We start from the raw sequence: 13,484 nt of genomic DNA, 5'->3' as shown, positions 1-13,484 counted from the left end.
CTGGCAGGCGGTCGGCGTGGGCCAGGTCGTGGAGGTCAACTGTCCAGAACTCTTCAACGAATTCATGAACCCTCAAGAAGGCACGTCCCCGTCGTCGCTGTTGTCGTAGCAACAGCAGTCGTGCATGCCTCCTCGTTCATTCCCAATTTTAACTGTGGTTTCTCCGCGTCATCTCTGACGCGTCCCTGCTGCTGTGCGTGCGTGTGCTGGCTCGTGATGGTGACTGCGGTTTTGTGTGTTCGTTGTGACGGACAGAGATGGGAAAGGTGGTCCGCAATTGTACGGAGGACGGGTGGTCTGAGCCGTTCCCGCACTACGCGGACGTCTGCCTCTTTGAGGACAACACCACCAAACCAGTAGGACCCCCCCACACACACACACACACACACACACACACACACTTATCTCTCAGGATATAACCACCCATCACCTGTAAGGCTGGCTCTATACTTAATCACATTCTCTTTGTTTGTTTGTTTTTGTCTGTGGTTGGTTGTGTGTGTCTGTGTGTGTGTGTGTGTGTGTGTGCGTGCGTGCGTGTGTAGGACATGTACTATGCGTCGGTGAAGGCTCTGTACACCGTGGGCTACAGCACATCCCTGGTGTCTCTCACCACAGCCATGGTCATTCTCTGCAGATTCAGGTGAGTTTGGTCGCTGTTGTGTTTTTATTTATTCAAGAACTATTCAAGCTGCGGCAATGTACATTAAACAGGTGTCAATATCTTTGGATGCGTGGTTCATAACAAATGCAAAAACGTCGGTCATCTACAGATGTTGAAATTGAAATATTTAGATGTTGTGTAATTTGTGTTTAAAAGACATGCATATGAATATTATCGCTCTCCAACTACTAAATAGTCCTCCCTCCCCCCCCCCCCCCCCATGCTCCAGGAAGCTCCATTGTACCAGGAACTTCATTCACATGAACCTGTTTGTGTCCTTCATCCTGCGGGCCGTCTCCGTCTTCATCAAGGACGGTGTTCTGTACGCTGAAGAGGAGGACAGTGACCACTGCTTCGAACACACCGTCAGTCCCTCCACTATCTATTCTATTTCTATCTATTCACTCTCAATAGGGCCTGGTTTACAAAAGTCTCCAGTAATATTCCGATATATATACATCCGTATACATATATATATCTATATATATATAGATATATATACTTACAAATGTATATATATATGTATATATGCTTCTGTATGTGTAGCTCTTTAGCAAAGTGCACGGTATGTTCCTAAAGTGCTAGCTGCTTTTATAACATATGCTATCGACAGCTAGCTACTTACACGGTGATGACTAACCCAACCACACAAGAGCTCCCCATTCTAAATTTAATCACCCGAGTTTGTTTTGTTTGTGTTTTGTGTGTGTGTGTGTGTGTGTGTGTGTGTGTGTGTGTGTGCGTGTGTGTGTGTGTTTGTGTGTGTGTGTGTGTTATATGTCAGTTGATTATGTAAAATTATGGGGAGTCAGCGTCGCCTTGCTATATGAATTCTAATAGGCTTTTAAGTGAGCTTTCATGGTCCTCCTTGTTTTCCTCCGTCTCCGCTCTTAAGCGTCGTCCGTTGTTCAAATGGATTTCAAATCCAACGCGGAGGCTTGCTATTTGTTTATTTATTTTTTAACAAAAAGCGAAACATGCTATTAGATGACTCACACTCTCTCCTCCCTCCCGATTACCCATGCAGAACCAGCCTTCTCCGGCGCGGGCATTGTTTTTTGATAAATGAAGCTATTTATGTATGTTAATGTTTTTTTAAGATAGGCCACTGGAAAGACACATTATCATATCAACGGCCCCAGCCGCTGCTGCTCTCGCCGGTTCCTCTTTTTTTTTTAAAGGCTCTTTGGCCTTTAACTGTCACCATGGAAAACATGGGTCGCATGTAGTCGCCTGTTAGGGGGCTGGGGAACAAACACACACAGCCTCACGGTGACAATAATAATGTCATCAAACGTGGCCCCGGCTAATCCAGCGTATAGGTCCTCTGCTTGTCTGCTGTTGGAGCGTAATGTGGGTAATTCATAATTAGTTTGTGTTAAAGGTGAAACTCGTCATTGCAGTCTGCTGCCCCCTAGAGCACCCCTGTCGCTACTGACGACTATCTCCGTTGAAACAGAGTCGCTGCAAGGAGGGATTTTTTTCTTTTGATGTTGGCTGCTGTCAAGCATTTTTTTTTATTTGCATTTTTTTCCCAACCAGAAGGGCACATTCTTTTTTTAGAAAACCAAAAATTGCTTGGACAAAAAATAATTGTTTTGACAAATGATTATTATTATAATCCCAGAGGGGCTTAAATGTGCTTTGATTGTTGCTATTGGCACAATCTTAATCAACTATTTCTGGGGCAAACATTTGGCAAGAAACCAAATGCGCCAGGGAATTAGGAATTTAAAAAAAAACAACATACAAACATATACATCAAATTTTTCTGAAGGCACATTTTCTGTGATTTTTGGTTTGCAGGTGCCGTGTAAGACTGTGATGGTGTTCTTCCACTACTGTGTGATGTCCAACTACTTCTGGCTGTTCATCGAGGGGCTCTACCTGTTCACCCTGCTGGTGGAGACCTTCTTCCCAGAAAGACGCTACTTCTACTGGTACACCATCGTCGGCTGGGGTGGGTGCCGTCTGCCCTGGATCCCGGAAACCCCAATGTGTATCATTTCAAAATAAAAGTATTCTATGAGTCTGTAACGCCAACAGAGAACTTCGTATTACCTGAGTGAGCTTAGGCAGTGCTGTGAGACAAGACACTCTTGTGATGCTCATGGGAAATGTAGTCTTATTGTGGGAAAAGCTATGCAAAAAAACAAACTGGGTTAATTTGTTTCTGGAACATTCCCATATGCAGTTAGCCCATCAGATGTGCTCATCATACTAAGAATTAATTGATGACAGTAGTCATCCAAAAGTCCAACATGGAAATATGTGTGATGTATTGTACATATTACTATTGTTTTTTGTAATCTCTTTATGGACTCATGTAATTTATAAGATAAATGGCATGTTGTTACAATGCAGGGTTTTAATACTCATCACTGTTATTACAGGAACTCCTACTATCTGTGTAACAGTCTGGGCTGTTCTCAGACTCCATTTTGATGACACTGGGTGAGTGAGCACTACTTCACCCTAGGAAAGGTGTTCTCTGCACTGTCAACACAGCTTATGAAGCAGTTCTGATACAGTACTGTAGCCTTCTGTCTTGTGTTAAATATACACTTGAATGTTGTTGTATGTTTAATATACAAAAATCATTCTGAACGAATCACCAACAACACCACAGTTGGAAAACAATCCCAGATGTTTTCACTTACAATGAATATATTATATCCAGTCATATCCAGTTATCTTAATTTCATTAACATCAAAGCAGGGAAGAAGCTTCCGCCTTAAGAATTCATGCGTTCCATCATGGGTCTTGGTCATGCAAATTGACATCGTATCCGTTTTCCCCTCCAGATGCTGGGATACCAATGAGAACACTGCCCTCTGGTGGGTGATCAAGGGTCCGGTGGTAGCTTCCATAATGGTATGAAGGCAAATAACTAAACAAAGCGAATACCACCACAACACTAAAAACATTTTATTTTAAGGTACATTATGCAATATTTCCGCTCTCTTCTCTCTTCAAACCCTGCACACCCAAGAAAAGTGAAGCTCACTGATAAAACGTATACCATGAGATATATGCTGCTGGTCATGTTCGTTTGAACATGACAGAATTAGTTCCAGAGCACGCTTCAAACTAAAATAAAGTTGCATATTGTACCGTATCTTTAAAATATCGTTCTCCATCTAATAGTATCTTTGTGGTGAGGAGGACACATTTGTTTACAATGTCAAATTCTGTTTCTTGTTGCAGATCAACTTTGTTCTGTTCGTTGGAATTATCATCATCCTGGTGCAGAAGCTGCAGTCTCCTGACATCGGAGGCAACGAGTCCAGCATTTACCTGTAAGTGAACCAATCCCAGGGATAGTGTAGCTTTGGCTTTGAACAGTCCGTAAGGAAACGGTGACCTAACGCTGTTAACGATGCAACGTTCAGCATCATGACATATGTATGCAGACCCGAGTTGTTTTTGCTAAACGCTCCTTGAACAGTTCTGAACCACGAACGGCTCTATGACCAGATACCTGAATCCTTTACACACAACACCACGGTGTCGCTTGAGATCATTGCATTACGTCAAAGATGAATCCATCATCCATCCCTGCTCCCCTTGGTGATAAATCACCATGGCTACGTGTTAGCTGTAAGCTTTGATCTCGTTGTACACCAGTATTGTATGTACAGTGTGTATACAGTGTATACAGAAGGATGGACTGTAAGTATATTTAGCCTTGTTGTTCTGCACCAGCTAGGCGAGTGGTCTTTGAAGACCCCATGGAGATTTTCTATTGTCATCTGGTTGAATAATCTCCATGTGTCTGCAGACATGATCAGTGTGGGGGTGTTTTTGTGTATATACGTATTTGTGTGTGTTTATGTATTTGTGTGTGTGTGTGTGTGTGTGTGTGTGTGTGTGTGTGTGTGTGTGTGTGTGTGTGTGTGTGTAGTTCTGCTGGAGGAAGTGTGTAGGGGAGAGGGTGTGTGTGTATAAGTCAATGTGTTTTTGTGTATGTGTGTGTCTGTGTGTGCGCGTGTGTGTGTGTGAGTGTGTGTGGGTGTGCATGCACACAAGTATATTTATACATGTGTGTAGGTGTGTGTGTGTTTGTGCTGTGTGTGTGTATTTGTCCAGGTACGTGTCTGCTTGACTGTGAGCGTGTGTGTGTGTGTATGTTCACGTGTGTGTGCGTGTACGGGCGCGCGCGCGTGTGTGCAACCGTCTGTCTGTGTGAGTTCCTCCAGACATGAGTGTCCCTAAAGACGTTGTCCTTGTTTTGTGGCTGTGTTGTTGTTGTTGTTGTTGTTGTTGTCTTTGTGCTGTATAGCAGCTGTGCTCAGAAATGCTTCAGTGAGCCCACACAGGCGGCTCAGCACTCGTGCAGGATGTCAGAGTTATCCGCCATCACACTGTAAGTGTGTGATTGTGTGTGTGTGTGTGTGTGTGTGTGTGGTGGCTTTGTGTGTACGTGTGTATCTGTGTTTTTATCTGCTCGTGTCCGCCATTACAGTTTTGGTGTGTGAGTGTGTGTGCGTTTGTCTGTGTGTCTTTGTTTCATTGTGTATATCTATGTCTTTTTTGTATCTGCCATTAGACTGTAAGTGAGTGTGTGTGTGTGTGTGTGTGTGTGTGTGTGTGTGTGTGTGTTTGTTTGTGATTGTGTCTGTGTGTGTGATTGTGTGTGAGTCTGTATTTGTACCGTGTGTCTTTCTCTTTATGCACGTGTGTTTGGTAGCGTGTTTCCTCTCATTGCGTGAAACGATATTTGTGTATTTCCCACACTTTTACACTACACACAGCCCCTTCTAGACCATGTTAAGCACTTCATCATTTTGCAACAGGATGGCAGATTGTATAAGATCTTCAGCAAACTAGATGTAAATTGTTAAGGATTTAGTGATACAAGTGAGGAGCAGATTTCATCAAAGGGAGTTTGCCTTTTATTATTAAAAAGTTTTTAATTGCACATTTTACCAGTCATTCAATATTAGGAAATAGTATTTATATCATATCATGATTTTATATGTTTATTATAGCTAATGTACGCTTGGCAGGAAAGTTATACTGCTTCTTATTTGGCTGTAGTATTCTAGGGAAAAATCCGGCACAATTCTCTCACAGTTCAATTTAAATAAATGCAATAATAATCTATGGGTAAGGGGGGACGTCATTGAAATGCACTCCATATAAACCCTGTTTTCCATTTGTTGAACCGTGGCCCTTGTCCTCCTTGCTTTGTCTGTTCGTGTTGACTGTACTGCATCTCAATCTCTCCCCTCCACCCCGTGCTCCAACACAAATGAACAAATGTCTCTGTGTGAAACACCCATTAGGTTAAATGCGTTTCGATGTTGTACGAACACAGTCTCCTGCTCGTCTTGAGAGGAACGCTCGAAAAGAAAACACCCGGCAAAAACAAATGAACCCGGCGGCAAATGAAACGTGATAGTGTGATAGTGATAGTGTGATAGTGGAAACGGGCGCGGGAACAGAAAGCGAGTCCCGCACATATCGACTCCCTGTCACGTCTGCCGACACCACGGCAGACTCCGCGCCGTGGCCTAATCATGGAAACGTACCTACGCTAAATTAAAAAGCGACAGCTGCAACCGCCAGTCTGCAACCTTTCCCTGATGTGACTTCACTGACAACCCCCCCAAAATAAAAAATACCCCCCCCCCCGTCTTCAGAGTTCAGTGGAAGCGCTGATGGAAACGCGCTCAGGCGGAATGACTTTGAGGTGTGCGTGTTTTGCGTGCCGTATTGAAACGTATTGAAACCATTTAGCTCATCCTGGGGTTTTTCTCTTTGTCGTAGTGGAGGATACATGCAATTTGAAGGAGTGTAACCTTGTGTGTGTGTGTGTGTGTGTATTTGCCTGTGTGTGTGTGCGTGTGTGTGCGTGCGTGTGTGCGTGTGTGCGCGTGTGCGTGTGTGTGCGTGTGTGTGTGTGCGTGTTTGCGTGTGTGCGCGTGTGTGCGTGTGTGTGTTGTGCACGTGCAGGCGCCTGGCCCGCTCCACCCTCCTGCTCATCCCGCTGTTTGGTATTCACTACACCGTGTTCGCCTTCTCGCCCGAGGACGTCAGCAAGCGAGAGAGGCTGGTGTTTGAGCTGGGGCTTGGATCCTTCCAGGTACACACACACACGCGCGCGCGCGTACACACTGACATACACACCGAAACACACACACGCGCGCGCGCACACTGACATACACACTGAAACACACACACACACACACACACACACTGACACACACACACACACACAAACACACTGACACCGACACACACACTGACATACACACTGAAACACACACACACACTGACACACACACACACACTGACACCGACACACACACTGACATACACACTGAAACACACACAAAGACACACTGACACAGACACACAGACACACCCACACACTGAGCATTGCCTAGTGCTTACAAACGTGATTAGATGGGAGATACAGCCCAAGAGGTCAAAGGTCAAATGACTTATAAGTCACGTGGCAGTAGCTATAAAGCTGCATTGTGTTGCTTTAGTATTCTTCTTTTTTTGATGTAATAATACAAAATAAACTAGCATATCATGTAATGTACCACTGTTTCACATCTTATGCACATAATACGGATCCCACGTGTGCCGTAACATTTTCACGAGCGATGGTAGTCAAGAGGTTACTATGCTTTACTGGTAGACTAATTTGCAGGGTGCTGCGCTCAACCCCAGAGCAGAACCGTCCTATTCCTGCTTCCGTGTTCACTCCTGACGCCTCTGTTCCTCTCAGGGCTTCGTGGTCGCCGTCCTCTACTGCTTCCTGAACGGAGAGGTAAGCATGGCTCATTGGCTCAGCCCCAGAACACAAGTGATCCAACCATGATTGTCTAGACAACAGTGCTGCTCTGTAAAGCGATCGCTAGGGTCACGGCTATTTCCTTATTGAACTGGGACGCTTTCATCCAGAGCAACTTGCAATGATTTCAGATGAATGTCATTAAACCTGCACTATCTATGTACACCCCAGCCTCCAGTGGCTTGGGGTGTAGCTACAGTTACAACTAAATCATCTCAGAGATGTCTGGGATTTTCCCATGGTGGGTGGGGCCAAATATGGACCAGAATTAAAAAATTGATGGAGAGTAATCCCCTAGAATGGATCGACTCGTTGATGGGCTCGTTTTATTCTTGTTTAACAGAGCAATTAGCTCCAGTAGAAGAGTTCAATTTAAGGAGATATAGTGGGCTTCGGACTCTTTCTCTGGAGTCCCCGACCCGGCCACGCCTTACAGGCCGGCTGCGCCGCGGACCCCGGGGGGGGGGGGGGGGGGATCAAACCCCGGGTACTCTGCTGTTTTACACGGCCGCAGAGGGGGTCCAAAGAAGTGATGTCCTGAGGTTTCTCCCCCCAAAAGGTGCAGTCTGAGATCAAGAGGAAGTGGCGCAGCTGGACGGTGAACCGCTACTTCGCGGTGGACCTGAAGCAGCAGAGGCACCCGTCTCTGGCCAGCAGCGGAGTGAACGGGGGCACCCAGCTGTCCATCCTCAGCAAGAGCAGCTCCCAGATACGCATGTCCAGCCCCCTGGCCGAGAACGCCAACCTGAGCCTGCCCACCTGAGCGCCCGATTGGTCGATAAGAGGTGCCGCCGTACTAACCCCGCCCCCCCCCCCCAGCCCCTTTACATTCTAGACCAATAAGAGTGACCAAAAGTGGGCCGACCCACTCCATCCCCAACCTACTCCCCAGCTCCAAATTTTCCGCAAAGGCTTGGTGATCCACAAACAAAATGTTTCCAAATGCTTGGTTTGAGAGTTATTCTGAAGGAGCTGGGTTGAAATGGGTACAATTAATTGTATGTATTTGATTGTGTTCATGGCACAATGCACTCTTAATTAACGACACCCTTTGAATAGTGATATAGTATAGATGCTTTTAAAAGTATGCAGACAATTCCGTCTGTTCAATTTTATTTTTTTAAACGTTTAATACTCTCTCTATTTCTCTCTCTCCCCTCTCTCTTACTCTCTCTCCGTCCAGATCATTTAACTTGAGTGTTGTTTGTTATTATTGCTAAACTGTAAAGTATATGCCAAACCATTGATCAGCATTGAAAAAAAAAAGATGAGGTAACTGGAGAGTTTAACGCGTGGCTTTTGTTATGTACACAAAGTGTTTCAAAGTGCATTACAGGTTGCCCAAAAACGGGTCGGTCGAAGACCCAACATTGAAACGGTAACCAAACCACCGCCTTGCTTGTACAAATGCAAACTGTTTCAGTGTTATATCTTTTCAAAACAAAAACAAAAAGGATGTTTTTTACACTCAGCCATAAGTACAGAGTATGTCAAAAGATATTTATTTAAAGAAAATACTAATAATCAAATCATAGATTGATACCTTGTACCTTGTAAATAGATTGTTTTTTAATGACCTTTTCAACAAAAGGAACTGGAGCTCCAATCTGTAGATTTCATCCCGTGTCCTGCGACCCCTACGATAGTATCCTAGAGACAAAAACCTGCGCATGCCAAACTAATTGGTTTGGCGGAAAAGAAACAAACCAGACAAACACTCTCCCCGTGTTACCGATCGGGCGAATCATCTAGCTCATCTGCCATCATCTTCACGTCTCATCTCATCGCTTTCTCCTCATCGCAAAGAACACTTTTGGTATCCTCTGGGAAGGACATCACTCAGAATGTTGGTGATTACTAGTAGACAAAATTAGATAAGCACTAATACGTATTTATATGGATTACAGCGTCAGGCTCGACCGCGCCAGCAACAGCTATAGTGTTCATGAGAACAACAGTGTTGTCCTTTTTCCCAGCTTGTACTGCAAAAGACATTCCCAAGTGCCTAGTCAGTCAGAATTAACGACAACATTAATTTTACGATAATTCAATAATGCACTCATTTTATGTCCGTGCTAATGTGAGTTTAATTTAGGTAGGTTGGTTGGTTTAATTTAATTGATTTGGTTTTAGTTCATTTATGATCTAATTTTAGATACATCTTAGTTTCAAATGTAGTTTATTTATTGTATTATTTTGGTGTATATTGTGTCGCAGATTTTTTTCCTTTCTCTGGCTGATATGGGACTTTTTTTCTGCTTTAAAATATGGCTAAGCGGAAATTTTGATATTCCTAGCAAGGGTAAATGTTATGTTTTGTGATGTGATGATGTGCAACTGTTCACATGTGTTGGCCATTTGTTACAGCAACATTTACACTATTATGCGACCATTGCTCAGTGATTAAAACTAAATAAAATCCATTTCGACCTGGCACTGGGACAAATAAGTTATATAAACAAGTAAATAAGGGAAAGAATGCTTTAATACGACAGCTTTTGACAATCCTGGAACATTTTAAGAACAATAACCATTCATCACCATCATTCATGGCATGCTTATAAAACACTAAAGAAAACAACACATGTTTTGTGCTTACATGATCAGGTTTGTTGAGGTGGAAAATAAGAATGTATTATATGCTGAGATAACATTGTTCATAATCAGACAAAGTTTTATAGACAGGATGTCAGTTTTATTTGACAGGACTGAATACCTGAATTATTGTACATAAATGACGGTCAACAAAGTTTCATGACACATGAATATGGATGAATGAAACTGGTTGCTCTTGACCACTCATGAAGTGCAATCTTTTTGAGGCGACACTTAGAACAAATGTTTGTTAAAACCAATCTATTGTAGATCAATGCAAAAGGCATGTGTATTCCTACAGTATAAAATTGTCCTGAGCTCCAATGGGTATGATTATCCCTAATTGAAGCCAGATATATCCATTTAATTTAAAAAGAAAGTGAAAGTGCTGGCAAGCTAGCATCGTTTATATACACGCAGAAACGGTGTATGATGCCATCTTCAACAAAGGTGTGTACTTGTCCTGAAGGCAGCAACAGACAGCTCGACGCCACAAGGTTGTGGTGACCAAAGTTGTTGAGGTTGAAATCCGATCTTGTTTGATTTCATTCTTTATTGATTTATAGATTTATTGTGACTCAAGATGTGAAGATAACTTCTGACTCAGAATCGGTTGGGTTGTGTACATATATAAATATATTAGATATTAGACACCGTGGAGATTATGTAACAATAGCGATATTCATGCATATATATACAGTATATACACAGTATATACGGTATATATGTGTATTGAGTACATTACGTAGTCTGTGTGCGTGCCTGTAGGGTACTGCGGGGGGTATACATTTGAAGATCACTCTGCCCTTTCTGGTGTGTTTCTATGACCAGGAAATCTGAATTGTTTGGTGGCGCCTTACGCCGATACCTCATCTGGCTGGGGCCCCCAACGCGGGCCCCTCCAGCTCTGATGGGAAACGACCATGTCTCAAAGCTGTTACTGTGATAAAACACACAGAGCTCCTCTCTTCATCGTCATCGTGCCATGTGACACGTCCACCACAGCGTGGCAGCTCAGTGTTAACGTTTAGATAAAATAAATGCTATTTATTAATTTTTTCTTAGGTTTTGTAATGTGATTTTGGTGCGATAAGAAGCTAAATGTAAGCCAGTGTTTTGCTTTTATTTATTTTTGCTATTTGTGTCTCTCGGCTGGAGTTTTCTTTTGGTTTTGGGTGTGGTGCGCTTCTCAAGCACATGAGGGAATTTAGTTACTTACTTTATTTATTCAGGTAAACAAATTGCGATTTCAAAACTCTTTCGCAGGGGCGCCCTGGCCAAAGGGGCAGCCCATCACAGGGTGGAATACAAAAGACGAAAAAAAAAAGAACATACAACATTTGGCGATATTAAGAAGTGCAAAGGAAAAGGTTAATTGGGCTGCCTTTGAAATCAGCAAGCGGACCCCGATCGGATTTTAAGTATTTTTTACAGCGGCGCGAAGGCGATGCCGCAGCGTTTCAGTGGTGTGAGGAGGTGGACGTATGATGAGCATGAGCTCCATATACTCTACTTGTGCTGTTTTTGTTTTCGGGACCTCTGCCGGAATTTTTCATCTTTTAAAAAAAGAACTGCATATTTAGTTTTAGTCTTAGAAATGTCTTCTTTATTGTTTGACTCTACAATGGTTCGCCGTGTACTTGAGTTGGTTTTTATTTCCAGGGGTCTATATTCGAGAAGCAAGTTGGAGTTGCAAACAAACACACACACACACACACACACACACACACACACACACACACACACACACACACACACACACACTGACAGATATTTGGTGCATGTGTACAAGTACAACTCTTTAAATAATCAACGGTCTTGCCATTGATTTGGCAGTTGTGCCCGTGGAGCCTGTAACGTGTAGTGATACAAGAATACGTGTATATATCTATATGAGTGTAATACATGAGTGTGTGTGTACTGCACACTCTCTCGGTTGCCATTGAACTCTATGAATGTACTGTGCCATCATCGCTTCGATAAACGTTGCCTGCTATTTCACAATTGCCATTGTGTACAAATGATGTCTCTCTCTCTTTTGATCACATGTAAATGCAAATATTTCAATATTTTTGCTAATGGCTCGACCTCTCGGTGATGACGACCTGTGATACCTGTAAACCGTGTTCTCTTTTGAATGTTTTTGTTTGTTACACCGCCGTATTTTAAGCGTGTACAAATTTGAATCTCAGTGGAATAATGTGTCTATTCATGAGCCTGATGGACAGAGCAAGGATATGATGACGTGTGCGTCTCTGTGTGTTTGTTTCTATGTGTTTGCTTTGTAAAGGCAGTGAGAATGTGTGTGTGTGTGTGTGTGTGTGTGTGTGCGCGTGTGTGTTTGTGTGTGTGAGAGATACGCTTTGGTTGAGAATGGATTATCTAAGTGTAAAAAAAAAGAACTGATATAATCCACTTTTATTTTTGTTCTGCCTGTAATATGAGTGTGTATTACACGGTTATGTTGTCTCAAATAATGTTAAAAAATAATGTGTTCATTTGATTGCAAAATAAATCCATCCATCGTGACTTACATTTTGTTTTTCATTTGTTTTCATACAGTGGAAGAGTTAGTTACATTTTATGCAGTTGCTTAGAGGTTGCCTAAAACATTGTTTGATGTGTTTAAAATCGTAAACGTTTTTTAGGTACATTTTGCCAACATTGCACCGCTTTTATATAAACTATTTTTTAATTACAACGTACATGAAAAAAAAAAAGTCAGATAGGGCAACACTGATTCTGTTTATGATTGTTTTTCCTCACGAAGTGTTTCATATTAATGCTAACCCAATGTTGCTAGCAGCACAGTAAATGAGTTCATGTGTGAATTGCCCACATGTAAATACAATGAGTAAAGTTCATCAGATATCTGGAGCACAGTGCACACCACACATGACAGTAAAGTTCATCAGATATCTGGAGCACAGTGCAGGATTATTTTGTCCTATCAACCCTTTGATACGTCATATGCTTCTTCATCACAGGCAAAAAAAAAGACTGAATCAGTAGGGAAATTAATGATGCTTTCTCAGAAGTAATTTTGAGAAGAATTATCGACATCAAGAGGCGGGGTCTGACAGAAAAGGCACAATTGATTAATTTGACTTCCATATTCCATACCATTAAAATAACGTATTAGTATAAATATAATGAATACATTTTACTATCCACTATCGAATTAACATATTCTTTTTGTGTTTATATATATATTTATAAATTACAATATATATATTGTATACTTACGTTGATAATATACAGTATATTTTAAATCGATTGACTAAATAGTAATGCTGAAACTCAGCCACACGACTGTAATTCATTATTTAACCACAAGGGAGCGCTTGACCAAAGCTTCCCGATTCATGTACTGTATGTGGATCAGTAAATATGCTTAAACATGCGGCTGAGGCAGA

The 13,484-nt window shown here is 42.4% G+C and overlaps 1 protein-coding gene across 1 annotated transcript in view; it reads left to right on the top strand.

Moving 5' to 3' along the window:
- Nucleotides 1-12,478, top strand: part of LOC307085833 (pituitary adenylate cyclase-activating polypeptide type I receptor-like) — a 25,735-nt gene extending 13,257 nt beyond the window's left edge. Inside the window, exons 4-15 of the mRNA XM_079750713.1 lie at nt 1-80; nt 256-356; nt 546-643; nt 894-1,029; nt 2,471-2,624; nt 3,058-3,118; nt 3,470-3,539; nt 3,873-3,964; nt 4,948-5,031; nt 6,624-6,753; nt 7,408-7,449; nt 8,033-12,478. The exon at nt 1-80 is cut by the window's left edge and continues 31 nt beyond it. Of these exons, the coding sequence (XP_079606839.1) occupies nt 1-80; nt 256-356; nt 546-643; nt 894-1,029; nt 2,471-2,624; nt 3,058-3,118; nt 3,470-3,539; nt 3,873-3,964; nt 4,948-5,031; nt 6,624-6,753; nt 7,408-7,449; nt 8,033-8,236 (1,252 nt within the window). The 3' untranslated portion in view covers nt 8,237-12,478. The remainder of the gene's footprint in view (nt 81-255; nt 357-545; nt 644-893; nt 1,030-2,470; nt 2,625-3,057; nt 3,119-3,469; nt 3,540-3,872; nt 3,965-4,947; nt 5,032-6,623; nt 6,754-7,407; nt 7,450-8,032) is intronic.
- Nucleotides 12,479-13,484: the final 1,006 nt, after the last annotated feature.

The sequence above is a fragment of the Pollachius pollachius genome (assembly GCF_949987615.1).
Source record: "Pollachius pollachius genome assembly, chromosome: 14".
NCBI lineage: Eukaryota > Metazoa > Chordata > Actinopteri > Gadiformes > Gadidae > Pollachius > Pollachius pollachius.
The sequence above is the reverse complement of the archived record's forward strand: the minus strand, read 5'-3'. Positions and strand labels throughout refer to the sequence as shown.